The 13080-nt window shown below is 42.4% G+C and overlaps 2 protein-coding genes across 2 annotated transcripts in view; one reads left to right on the plus strand and one right to left on the minus strand.

Moving 5' to 3' along the window:
* Window positions 1–11671, minus strand: part of ST13 (ST13 Hsp70 interacting protein) — a 32951-nt gene extending 21280 nt beyond the window's left edge. Inside the window, exons 1-4 of the mRNA XM_081083208.1 lie at window positions 11180–11671; window positions 5490–5544; window positions 3414–3489; window positions 2346–2416 (exon numbers count right to left, since the gene is read on the minus strand). Of these exons, the coding sequence (XP_080939334.1) occupies window positions 2346–2416; window positions 3414–3489; window positions 5490–5544; window positions 11180–11289 (312 nt within the window). The 5' untranslated portion in view covers window positions 11290–11671. The remainder of the gene's footprint in view (window positions 1–2345; window positions 2417–3413; window positions 3490–5489; window positions 5545–11179) is intronic.
* A 236-nt stretch (window positions 11672–11907) lies between these two features.
* XPNPEP3 (X-prolyl aminopeptidase 3) overlaps window positions 11908–13080 on the plus strand; it is a gene marked incomplete at its 5' end in the record, with an annotated part of 42491 nt that continues 41318 nt past the window's right edge. The window contains one exon of the mRNA XM_081083209.1: window positions 11908–11971. Within this exon, the coding sequence (XP_080939335.1) occupies window positions 11908–11971 (64 nt within the window). The remainder of the gene's footprint in view (window positions 11972–13080) is intronic.

The raw sequence follows: 13080 nt of genomic DNA on the forward strand, positions 1-13080 counted from the left end.
TATGGAATAACAAAGAACAGCCAAAATATTACTCAAGTGTTGGGGGTCTTTGCCCTGCCAAATAACATTTAGCATAAAGCTATACTAGACAATGAGTTACTAGTACATGGGAAAATTTAGACAAATAGAACAAAAGATCACTAAAACAGACCAATACACATATGAAAACATTGTTGAGGAAAGGAATTCAATAATAGTGCTGACAGGTGGATAAGGCTGAAAGGCAAATGTATAAAACTTTCAGAAGGAAAAAACAATATATTATAACCTTGAAGTAATAAAGTATAATATATAAAAGAATTATTTAAATGCACTAAAAAATTTTATTCATTAAGAAACATAAAGAAAGCGAAGACAGCCACAAAGTAGTAGGAAATATGTGGAATACATATAGACAACAAATTTTTAGTATCCAGAATATAAAATGAACTACAAATCAGTAAGAAAAAAAACAACTCAAAAGAAAACTGGGAAAGTCAGAATAGGCCTTTCACAAATGCCTTGAATGTCCAGTAAACATCAGAATATGCTTGACTTCATGAGAAATTAAGAAAGTGAAAATTAAAACCCACAAAGACATAGCCTTGGCCGGTGTGGTTCAGTTGTTTGGGTGTCAGCCCCTGCACTGAAAGGCTGCCAGTCCAATTCCAGGCCAAGGCACATGCCCAGGTTGTGGGCTAGATCCCAGGAGGTGTGCAGGAAGCAGCCTATCAATGTTCACTCTCACATGAATGTTTCTCTCCCTCTCCCTTCCCCTCTCTCTCAAAAAGATCAATAAAGCCCTAACCAGTTTGGCTCAGTGGATAGAGGTAGGCCTGTGGACTGAAGGGTCCCACGTTCGATTCCGATCAAGGGCATGTACCTTGGTTGCGGGCACATCTCCAGTAGGAGGTGTGCAGGAGGCAGCTGATCGATGTTTCTCTCTCACTGATGTTTCTAACTCTCTATCCCTCTCCCTTCATCTCTGTAAAAAAAATCAATAAAATATATTTTTTTAAAAATCAATAAAATAATCTTAAACAAAAAGGTAACAAAGACACAGCATTTCACACAGTAAGATCAGCAAAGATGAAATCTAACAGTATCAAGCGTTGGTGAGGATACAGACCAACCTTTTAAGCTGCTATTACTACATTATAGTATTTCTCAACCCCCAAAGAGCCGTTTTAGAAAAAGTTTTCTTAATTTTTACCCCCTCTATTTTAATACCACAGATATAAAACATATATTTTAATGTATTATGTCCCTTTGGAAGACCAGTCATCATTTTAATATCTAAGTATTTTTCAATCCCCCTTCCCAAGAATCAATTTTCACCACCTTAAGGGCATGAAAATTAGGAAAATAATTTGGTATTAAATATCCCATTAATAGACAATTCCCCAAAGCTAGCACAGTCAAATAAGATGCAAATGAAAAAGGCAGGTAAAAGGAAAACAAGGATTTCAGAAATTATTAGCATATGATTAAAAATAATGGCAATTTTCACAAATATTTTTAGTAAAATAAAATGCTTTCCTAAGTGCTTTAAGTCAGCGAAAGATTTATTATGTGCTTCTCCTGGAAGAATCTACAATAATAAAAGAGAAATATGCAAATTGACCTTCCCTCCGTGGCACCCACAAAGCCAATCAGGAGTGAGTATGCAAATTAACCTACCAAAGCCAACTGATTAATTTGCATGTGCAGGCACCAAACTGCTGGGGGCGGGGCAGCCACTTGTGTGCACGCTAGCGCCAAGTGGCCTGTGTCCCAGGGACAGGCGTCATTGGGGGCCAGGCCGCTCTGAGCTTGTAGGCCCACGCGTAGGCCTGGAGTCTTGGAACGCCCCCACCCTCTCCAGGCACCCAGCGGCCGGGGGCAGGGCAGGAACATCTCCGCAACCCAGGCACTCTGAGCTGGCACATGCGCAAGCGGCTGGGGGTGGGATGGGAACGTCCCCCACAGAGAGCGAGCAGACAGCATGGCCCTGCTTGTCCCTGGCCGTGGCAGCAAGGGGCAAGCAGTCTCCCGCAGGGCCCTCACAAAGAGCAGACAGCAGGGCGCTGTTTGACACTGACCCTGGCAGCAAAGGGCAAGCAGGCCCCCACAGAGAGCAAACACCAGGGCCTGCAGTGGCATCAAGCAGGCAGGTCCGCAGAGAGCAGAGAACCACAGGGAGCAGGCTTAAGCCACTAGTAGGACATCCCCTGAGGGCTCCCAGATTGGAGAGGGTGCAGGTCAGGCTGAGGGACCCCCCCGCCCCGTGCACCAATTTCGTGCACTGGGCTCCCCCCCAGTTATGTCATAAAATCACTGCAATAGGTGGGACCTTCACATTCCTTAAAACAAGCCATCGAACTTACCTCTACATTTTCATCTCCCATTTCTTGAGGGGCGTCAGTGTCTGGTTCAATTACACCCTCATTGTCGATTTCTGCCAAAGAAAAAAATGACACATGAGACTATTAAAAACTAATGAACTATAGTTACTACAACTAATTAACTGAATATCTTACTTTATATTAATTTTATTTAAACTAATACATTAGAAAGTATTTCTCCATTAAACACAACTTCAGCATTTTGGTAAGACTACATTTAATTTCAGCTGTTAAATTACGTTAAGGCATTTATCAGTATATTGTAGTGAGAATATCGGCAAGTGCATAGTTTCTAGTATTACACATGATACACCACTGATTTAACAAACAGATTCAGTTCAAGTATTTTGCTCTATACACCAATGTATTGTACTGTTTAAAAAAATTTTTTTTTTTTTTTTTTGCCAGACCGGTTTGGCTCAGCGGATAGAGCGTCCGCCTGCGGACTGAAGTGTCCCAGGTTCGATTCTGGTCAAGGGCATGTGCCTTGGTTGCGGGCATATCCCCAGTGGGAGGTGTGCAGGAGGCAGCTGGTCGATGTTTCTCTCTCATCGATGTTTCTAGCTCTCATCCCTCTCCCTTCCTCTCTGTAAAAAATCACTAAAATATTTAAAAAAAAAAAATTTTTTTTTTTGCTCTAGCCAGTTTGGCTCAGTGGATAGAGTGTCAGCCTGTGGACTGAAGGTCCTGGGTTCAATTCTGGGCAAGGGCATGTGCCTTGGTTGCGGGCATATCCCCAGTGGGGGGTGTGCAGGAGGCAGCTGACCGATGTTTCTAACTCTCTATTCCTCTCCCTTCTTCTCTGTAAAAAATCAACTAAAAAAAATTATCTTTCCATATTGACTACATATTAAAAAGTTAATATTTATAAGTTTAAATATATTATTTCAGTTAATTTCACCTATTTTTTAAAATGTGGTTGCTAGAAAATTTTAAGTTTCATATGTAGCTCACATCATATTTCTAATACACAGCACCGATTTAGTGCTATTAGAAAAATCAACGCAGGATCTTATCACGAGGGTTATCAAGTACAAACTACCATCTCACCTAGGTCACTTTCCTCACTTGATGGTTCATCTGTCTTTATGTCTTCCTCCACCTTCTGACTATCTGTTTTTTCCTCCTAGCAAAGGGAAGGCACACAATACTGTCAGTTTGTAATAACACACCCAATATATCTATACTAATTTATACAGTTTTATGTATAAACGATTCACATGCATTAGATTTCATGCATACTGCCTTTCTTGTTTTGTTCTGATAAATGAGTTTTGGTTTTCTGTTTTCACTTCTTTTAAAGTTTTATGTAGGTCCAGCCCCTCATCCAAACCTTTTAGATAATGTTTTAGGATTTAAAATATTTTGGATTTTAGAAAGCGAATACAGATGCATATACAATTATAACACCTTCAAAAGGCACTGAAGCCCGCAACTCTCCATAATCACATTACTTCTGCAAAATAAAGTTTGAGCACTCATAATAAGTGGGATTAGAACTATTAATAGCCTTGCCCTTTTCGGGTGGCTCAGTCAGTTGGAGCATTGTCCCGCACATCAAAAGGTTGTGGGTTCGATTCCCAGTTAGGACACACACACCTACGTTGTGGGTCTGATCCCAGGTGGAGGTGCGTATGGGAGGCAACCATTTCTCTCTCATATCTATGTTTTTGTCTCTCCCTCTCTCTAAAAATCAATAGGAAAACCTATCTTGGAGTGTGCCCTGGCAGGTGGGGCTCAGTTGGTTGAGTGTAGTACCGTGGGCTGGGGTGGTAGGGGGCATGCAGGAGGGGGCTGGTTGATGTTTCCCTCTTCTCCCTCTCCTTTCTGCTCTCTCTAAAATCAACAAAAACTTATTTTAAAAATAATAATAAAATAAAATGTTAAGTAGCCCCATGTTTATTCAAAGGTTTTATGGTCAAACAAATCAACTAAAAAATTTTATATTTTCAAGGGTTTTTTAGCTTTGAAATTCCCAATAAGGAACCATGGAACTGTAATACACAAATGATGAAAATTCAAAGAATTTAAAGAGTACATCCAAATTTCCTTCCCATCCTGTAAGTAGCCAGTGTGGTTTGAATATCCATTCGTTGAGTTTCTACCATGTACAAGGTGCCAGATGCTGTACCATATACTGAGAAACATATCACTCATAATTTCTAAGTCAGAATGTTTTCATTATAAAAATTTTCCTTAGCAGAGGAGAGGTATAGGGTTAAGTATACTTTTGTTTTAATACATGTTTATCACATGGCAAAATAATCCTACCTAGGGCTCAGAAACTATCAAACTCTGACAAATGACTTCTATAAGAAAATAATTACTTTTGGAGCTTTGGCTTTACTTCTTTCATTTCACTTGTTCAAAGATATAACTTCTACTTTCATATAAAAATAGATAAACCTAGTTTAGGATTCTAAATAAAACAGTAACACCATGAATCATACTCAAAAATATCTCTCATGTGGTAGCACAGAATAAATTGGGAATTACTGATTTTGAATATTTGTTCATTAACTTGGCAAAATTAATAAAGTATCCACAATGCATAAAACACTGTGCTAGATGCTAACTATACAATGCTGAAGACTAAAAATGCACTTAATCACTGAGCGTGCCACTTACAGGTCATGTATACAAAGAGTATTTATTCTTAAACACAGTGAACATTCAACCCCAAATTCTCAGTTTTAAATCAGTTTTCAGGGATTTGATGTCCAAATAGAAATTTTACAAATATCTTATTTCCAAGTGATCTTGGGGAAATCAACAGTGGTAATTTGAGAGCAGCAGTTAAAAAAATATCCCTAAGAGCCCTAGCCAGTTTGGCCCAGTGGAACAGAGTGTTGACCCACAGACTAAAGGGTCCTGGGTTTGATTCTGTTCAAGGGCACGTACTTCGGTTGCAGGCTCAATCCTCAGGCCCAGTCTGGGCTCATGCAGGAGGCAAACAATCGATGTGTCTCTCTCACATCAATGTTTCTCTCTCTCTCCCCCCCCTCCCTTCTACTCTAAAAAAAAATCAATGGAAAAATAATCTCGGGTGAGGATTAAAAAAAAGAAGTTCCTAAGAAACCTTATAGTAGTTTACTACTGAACATACAAATAAAACTCATAACTTACCTTATTTTCTTCTGATTTAGTTTTACGAGTAGCAGGTGGTATTTTACCTCCCATGCTTGAGGAAGATGAGAAGAAAAAAAAATTTGTTTAGAAAAGTAAAATTCACTAAACCAAGCAACATTTTTTATGCTAGGAAAAAAAAAAGTTAGACATTCAGATGATTACTCTTTTCAAACTTTAAAGGAGGGGTAGGAAACTGTTTTTTCTGCCCAGGGCCATTTGGATATTTATTACATCTTTTAAGGGCCATCCAAAATTATCAACTTAAAAATTAACCTGCTATTGGTAAAACATTTAATTAACTCACCTCTAATGCCTTGGCAGGGCCAGACTATACAACGTTCCCCACCCCTTGCTTTAAAGAGTAAAAACTCAGATTAATCTGATTCAGCATTATGAGTTTTTTCAGCTTAAAATTTTTTAGCATACCGGCTAATGAAAATTAAGCCTAATGAACAATCACACAGCTTCTCTGTGTCCATTCCAGGAAAAAAGAAAAACACACAATGACAAAATCATTTTAACAAGTTGTTAGATATATTAAAGTCCAGTTAAGAGCTCAATTAAATTAAAAAGGCCATTTAGGAAATAATTATGAAGTCATTGTATAATTCAAAACGTTTGTTTCCTTTGATTGGGACCTATTAATGATTCTTTACATTCACATGCCCCTCAGATTATAGATTTTCTCCTTATCTCCTCTAAACTTTACCCATCAGTACTTCCTCTTGGAATTGGCAAGCCCTTTTCTCCCAAAATGTTCCAAGGCAACAAACACCATGAATTACAAACAGCAGGTCTTCATGTAACATTGTTATAAAGTTGGTGAGATGCTGTAGAAACCTAACTCTTGTTTATATCAATTAGCCTATAGTAAAATTGATTTCATTACATGTCCTCTTGCTTAAAGTTGAAGAATCTATTGCCCAACCAGTGTGGCTCAGTGACTGAGCATTAACCTATGAACCAGGAGGTCACTGTTCAATTCCCGGTCATCTGACCCAGTTGCGGGCTCATTCCCAGTGTGGGGCATGCAGTAGGCAGCCAATCAATGATTCTCTCTCATCATTGATGTTTCTCTCCCTTTCTCTCTGAAATCAATAAAAATATATTTAGGAAAAAAAAACTATCAATGTTAGGTGAGGACTAACTGTACAAATAACTTTAAAACAAATGAAAATAAGATTACAAAAAATTAGTGCTATATGCTCCATTTGGGGCAGACTATGAAGCATATCAGCTATATGCAACAGTGCAATAATTAAAATATTCAGTGGATTAAGGGCACTCCACAATAGTAAAAGCTGGAGGTCACAAAGACTTAACTAAAATTTGCTTTAAAAAAAAACAACTATTAACTTTTGCGTAAAACAGAGATATATTAACTTGGAAAATAGAAAGGAACCTACTCTAAAACACCCTTAAGTGTTTCTTCTTCTTTTTTTTTAAACATTTTTATTGATTTCAGAGAGGAAGGGAGAGGGAGAGAGAAACATCAATGAGAGAGAATTGTTGATCAGCTGCCTCCTGCACACCCCACACTGAGGATCAAGCCTGCAACTCAAGCACGTGCCCTGAACAGGAATCAAACCCTGATCTCCTGGTTCATAGGTCAATGCCCCACCACCGAGCCACGCCGGCTGGGCAGGGTTATTCTTTTTTTTTAAATTGACTTTTACAGAGAAGGGAGAGGGAGATAGAAACATCACTCGGCTGCGGCTGCCTCCTGTACACCCACTACTGGGGATAAACTATGTTAAAGCTTCAGATCTATCAGATGTATTAAGTGCCCTGACTAGTGTGGCTCAGTTAGTTGGGCGTCGCCCCGTGCACCAAAGGACTACCATACCAGTTCAATCGCCGGCGAGGGCACATGCCCAGGTTTGCAGGCTTGATCCCCAGCAGGAGTTGGCCAATGGATGTTTCCCTCTTACATCAATATTTTTCTCTCTACCCCTCCTTCTCCTTTCCTCTCTCTAAAAAAAACAATTAAAAATTTTTTTTAAAAAAGATGGCCCTAGCTGGTTTTGCTTAGTGGTAGAGCATTGGCCTGTGGACTGAAGGAAATTCTACAAAATAACTGGCCTGGCAGCCATAATTCTTTTAATTCGATAACATTCAATCTACTTTGTGCTATAGTTACTTAAGCACATGTTAAAAAAAACAAACACTGGGTGCTATATTCTAAATTAATTGAGTCCAGCCGGCTCTGAACTGGGAGGTCAACATTCAACCACAGAGCCACTATCTCTTCTCCCTTCCTCTATGAAATCAATAACTATATATAAAATAAAATAAAAGTAAAATAAAATAAATTCATTGAGGTTAGAAGGCTTTCTGCTCATGTCATTTAAAATTTTTACTGAAGCCTTGGCCAGGTAGTTCAGTTGGCTAGGTAGGTCAGTTGGTCAGTTGGGGGTTCGATTCCCAGTCAGGGCACATACAAGAATCAACCAATGAATGAATAAGTGTAACAATACATCGATATTTCTCTTTCTCTCTCTCAAATCAATAGAACTTACTAAAAAGCACACACAAGATACAAAGTAGACGAAGCTGTTAAATGGGAGAAAAAAAAGTCAGACACTGCTTCTCCCTCTAGAAAAACAAAAATATGTCAAAACATATTTGTTAGAGAATATAGTCTTCCTGAGCCCCCATTGTCTATTGTGCCAAATACTTTTTCTTCATATCTTGTCAAATTTAAAAGCTTGTTAGCCGTAACCGGTTTGGCTCAGTGGATAGAGCATCAGCCTGCGGACTGAAAGGTCTCAGGTTCGATTCCGGTCAAGGGCATGTACCTTGGATGCAGGCACATCCCCAGTAGGGGGTGTGCAGGAGGCAGCTGATCGATGTTTCTCTCTCATCAATGTTTCTAACTCTCTATCCCTCTCCCTTCCTCTCTGTAAAAAATCAATAAAATATATTTAAAAAAATAAGAGCTTGTTAAATTAACAAATTCTCAGCATCAACTAAAATGTTAAGCTATAAACAATGGTAGACATGACAAGTAAGCAAATATCCTTTGCTAAGTTTGGGCATCTATGACTAATCTAGTATATGGAAAGAACTTTGAAATGGTTTCAACCTGAGGAACCCTCATAGTAGGATTAGGCCTGGGAATATTCCTAGACTACAAGTCTCCACATTCAGGCAGATCTCCTATAATCTTGGAATGCTTTAAGACTTCTATGAAGGGAGATAAAAGAGGAACTAATACATTTCAAGCAAAGGCCTCACCTCAGAGAATACAAAAGTTTTCATTTAGATTGAAACACAGATAGCAAACATCTATATTAACATTTCAATCTAAGTTCAGAATAAGGTTCCTAACACATGCCAAAATGCTTCATCCCATACTTGTGTCATCCCACAATTTAGGATGACACAAAGAAAATATAAAAACTGGAATTACCTATGGGAAACATTAAAATAAAACACATGGTTAACTTTTAAAAATAATGCCTGATAATATTTTCCAGAACTTAAACTGGAATTTTCATAGCCATAATCACTCCAGCATAAGTTACAACATCCTATATAATAAAAGCCTAATATGCAAATTGACCAAATGGCAGTACGACCAGTCACTATGATGAGCACTGACCAGCAGGGGGCAGACACTCAACTCAGGAGCTGCCCCCAGCCAGCAGGCCCCAGGCCAGCCAAGGAGGGTGAGAGCAGGGGGCCCCTCCAATCATCCCGCTGAGGGAAGCGACTGGCAGCAGTGGCGGGAGGCGGGGCCAGCAAGTGGGTGGCGCCAGGCCAGCCAAGGCAGGTGCCAGTGGGGGGCCCAACGGTCACCCCACAGATCAGCCCCGATGGCAGGCCAGGCCTAGGGACCCTACCCATGCACAGCAATTATGCACAGGCCTCTAGTTGTTCTTACAAGTTTTAACATTTTCTTCAGTATCCCCTTTTTTTCTCTAGGAATGGAACAAAACATTGTATCCACTCAGTATAACATTCACTCTTAGTGCCAGCTTTTTCTTCCTATGGTATGTCTCTACCTGGAATTTTAGGAACAACTTATTAATTGTAGGCACTTTTCTCGAATGAGTAGTTATAAGAGGGCAAGAGTAAGTGATGCTTTTGGATCAGGTTATTATTAACAGGAGTTATTTAGTTACTATAGTAACTAATTTTAAGTGTTCTCAGAATTTCATTTATATATGTGTGTGTATATATGTGTGTGTATGTGTGTGTGTGTGTGTGTGTGTGTATACACATATATAATCATGAGCAAAAAACTTATAGTAGCGCCCTGGCCGGTGTGGCTCACTTGGTCGGAGGCTGTTCACACATTGTGGTTCCAATTCTGGTCAGGGCACATACTCAGGTTGCGGGTTCGATGTTTCTCTCTTCCTTCCTCTCTCTCAAATCAGTTAAATACATACATAACTAAGTAAAATCTTAATAATAGCCAGAAAACTGGTGAGGGGAAACAAGGGCTTAAAAACTTCTTACAGGACATTATACCCTCATAGACAACATTGAGAACAAGCTTGTTGGAGGAAACAGTCTTTCCAATACTTGTTAATCATGGGTTCATCTCCCCCTATAAAAATATTACTAACGTAAACAGACCCATGTTTAGGGTATCACCTCTTAGAAGTCATATTGCCTTGCACTGTCGCTATTTACCAACATGAGGCACAGTTTGTAGATTATCTCTTTTTAAAAAATATATATTTCTTTATTGATTTCAGAGAAGAAGAGAGACGGAGAGATAGAAACATCAATGATGAGAGAGAACCATTGATCAGCTGCCTCCTGCACAACACCCACTGGGGATCGAGCCCGCAACCCCCGCGTGCGCCCTTGGCCACAATGGAACCTGGGGCCCTTCAGTCCACAGGCTGATGCTCTATCCACTGAGCCAAGCCGGCCAGGGCGGTTATCTCTTTTAAATTCCCCACCAGTGGTAGTAATTTTTAAAAACCATTTCAGGGCAGATTTCCTTCCTGTACTTATTCATCTTTATACCTAGAGTGTGCTGTTTCCTAGCATCTGGCACGATGCCTATGCAATTAATTCCGTGCACATAGCGCAGCACTCTAAAGATAATAAGCACAGATCATGGAAACACACCGGTCCCTGAAAACTCTTTTTCTTTTCTTCTTCTTCCTTTTTTTTTTTTTTTTTTTTTTTAGTACTTGGAGTGATGGCACTGCCGAGATAGAAGCGATTCCCAAAATAATCCTACGCAGTTAGAATCGCTGTAGTTTTAAAGGCAATGGAACACAGCTATCATTTTTGCAACTTAAGGCATAAGTAACCAATATCACAACACCGTCTCCAGGCACAGTCCGTAAAGGAGCTGCTGTGCGACACTGCAACCTCAGCAGGACACCAGAGACTTCAAGAAAAACAACTCCGTGCAACGCTCAACCTTCCCCTCGTGACCAGTGCCCAAGTCCCGGCATGGACACTGCGCCCAAGACACACCCCTGGCGACCTGAGCGCGCAGGGCCCCGCTCGGCCTCTGCACTCAGGGCCCCGGTTCTCCACGAGCCCCTGCCAGTGGCCTCCCTTTCCCGGCCAAGGGAGCGAGCCCCAGAAAGAGGCGGCGACTCCGCGGGTGTCCGTCGCGGACCTGCCCACGCCTCCGCCCCGCGCCAGCTCCGGCCCAGCTGCCCCTCCGCGCGTCCCGGTTCCCACCCTCAACGGCCCTCGGGCCGGGGTCTCACCTCTCCACCCACTCCCTCAGGAAGCGCATTTCCTCGCTGTGCAGGACGCTCGGGTCCTGCTTACACATCTTCACGAAGGCCCGGAGCTCGCTCACTTTGCGGGGGTCCATGGCGGGGAAGCGGGGGCGGGCGGCGGCGGGGTTGCAGGGACGGGCGCTCCCTCGGCCACACCGTGTGGAAGGGGGCGGCAGCCGCGAGGCAGAACAGACTAGAACTTCCCCGGCCGCCGGCTCCGCCCACCAACGGTCTCGTGACCCCGGGTCCTTCGCCGGTTCATTCCGACTCCCCTTCACCTCTACTCCAGCGCACTAGTTAGAAGCTTCTAGAAGTGTGGCTGTTCGCGCCGTTGCCTGCCCCTTTATCGCACGCTTTCTTCCATTCTCAACTCCGAACCAATTCTCTGGGTGGAACAACTGGCTACATGGTGCTTCCCAGGAGGCGGGAGCGAGCAGCCCCTGCCGGGAGTCACTTAGAACCCGACGTTCTGTGACTGTGAGCGTTTAGTGGAGCGTGACGTCATGACGCCACCAAGGCCATCTGGGCAGAGCGGTGGTCAGCCGCAGCTCCGGCGTGACGTCAGCGTCTGCGCCGCCTCGGGAGAAAAGCCCGGCGAGCAGCACCGGCCGGAAGGGGCGGGTCGCGTGGCTCGGTTTCCTGGCGACGCAGCCCTGCGGGCCGCCGCTTTCCCCGCCGTCCTCCTCCTCTCCTGACGCGTGTGCGTGGCCGGCATGCCTGGGCTACTCTCAGCAGCTAAGCTGGTTCCCGCTGTAGCGAGCGCCCGCAGCCTCTCAGGTTAGACTCACCTCCCACTGGGTGTCCTCCACGGTTTGCTCCCTGCGAAGCCTGAGGCGCCCCAGAGGGATCCAAGTTGGTCTCAGGGCGATCGCTGGTTCGGCGGACCCTTCTGCTGGGGCCCCCACTCCTAAACCCTCCGTGCGCTCCTCGGATCTCTCTACCGGCCGCTCCCGGGAACGGGTGGGCCCTGTGTTCTCCCTCCCGTTACGGTGTTCTGAAAGCTGAACTGACTGCAGGGAACCAAGTGTGGCCATCCCCTAGCGGGGCTGTCTTCAAAGTGACGTGGACCCAGAATTTGTGTCAGTTCTCTCGTTTGCTTAGGTGTCAGAGTGACTCCTTGTCAGCAGCTCTTGTTTCTGTTAGTTAACCTAAAATTCTATTTTCGTGTTGTTAGTTTGATTTAAAAACCGGGTCCAGAATGTGCAACAAACATGGTTAGTAACACAAATCCTCTCACAAGAGGTAATGTTTGGAAATATTCTTTTTGTGTCTGAACTCCCTGTTTGTAAAGACAAGGTGAAGAAGTCAGGAATAAGGAGATCAGTTTTCTAGGGTGTATCTAGAGCAGTTGATCTCATGAACATAGAAGTTGGTCAGTGAAAGCTGAATCATCTACGTTGCAGGTGCATCTGCCATTGGATCAGATTTCGGGTTTTTGGGCCGATGTGTGAACAGTGAGTGAACCCCAACATATGGTATTTGACATCAAAGCTATGTCTTGGCATATGTTTCTGATTCTGGTGGTATACTTGAATTTATTGCAAATGGAATGGTAATTAAATCAAGACTTGCTCTACTTATTCTAAAAAATAAAATAAAAGGTAATCATTGTCCAGTGCACAGACCTCGCTCTAGTTCTGCAGAAAGCTTTTCCTTCCGTGGGAGAGGGTGAATAGATGTGCAGTTAGTCTTTTTTTTTTTAATTGCATTTATAGGAGTCACATTGGTTAATAAAATTATATAGGTTTCAGGACTACAGTACTATAATATGTCATCTGTATATTGTATTGTGTGTTCACTACCCCAAATCACAATTAGTCTTAAATCACAGAGGCCACAACCTATGATTTAGAGCTGGAACCATCCTTTGCTTGTGACTTTTTTTT

This window comes from Myotis nattereri (assembly GCF_964212035.1).
Source record: "Myotis nattereri genome assembly, chromosome: 2".
Taxonomy (NCBI): domain Eukaryota; kingdom Metazoa; phylum Chordata; class Mammalia; order Chiroptera; family Vespertilionidae; genus Myotis; species Myotis nattereri.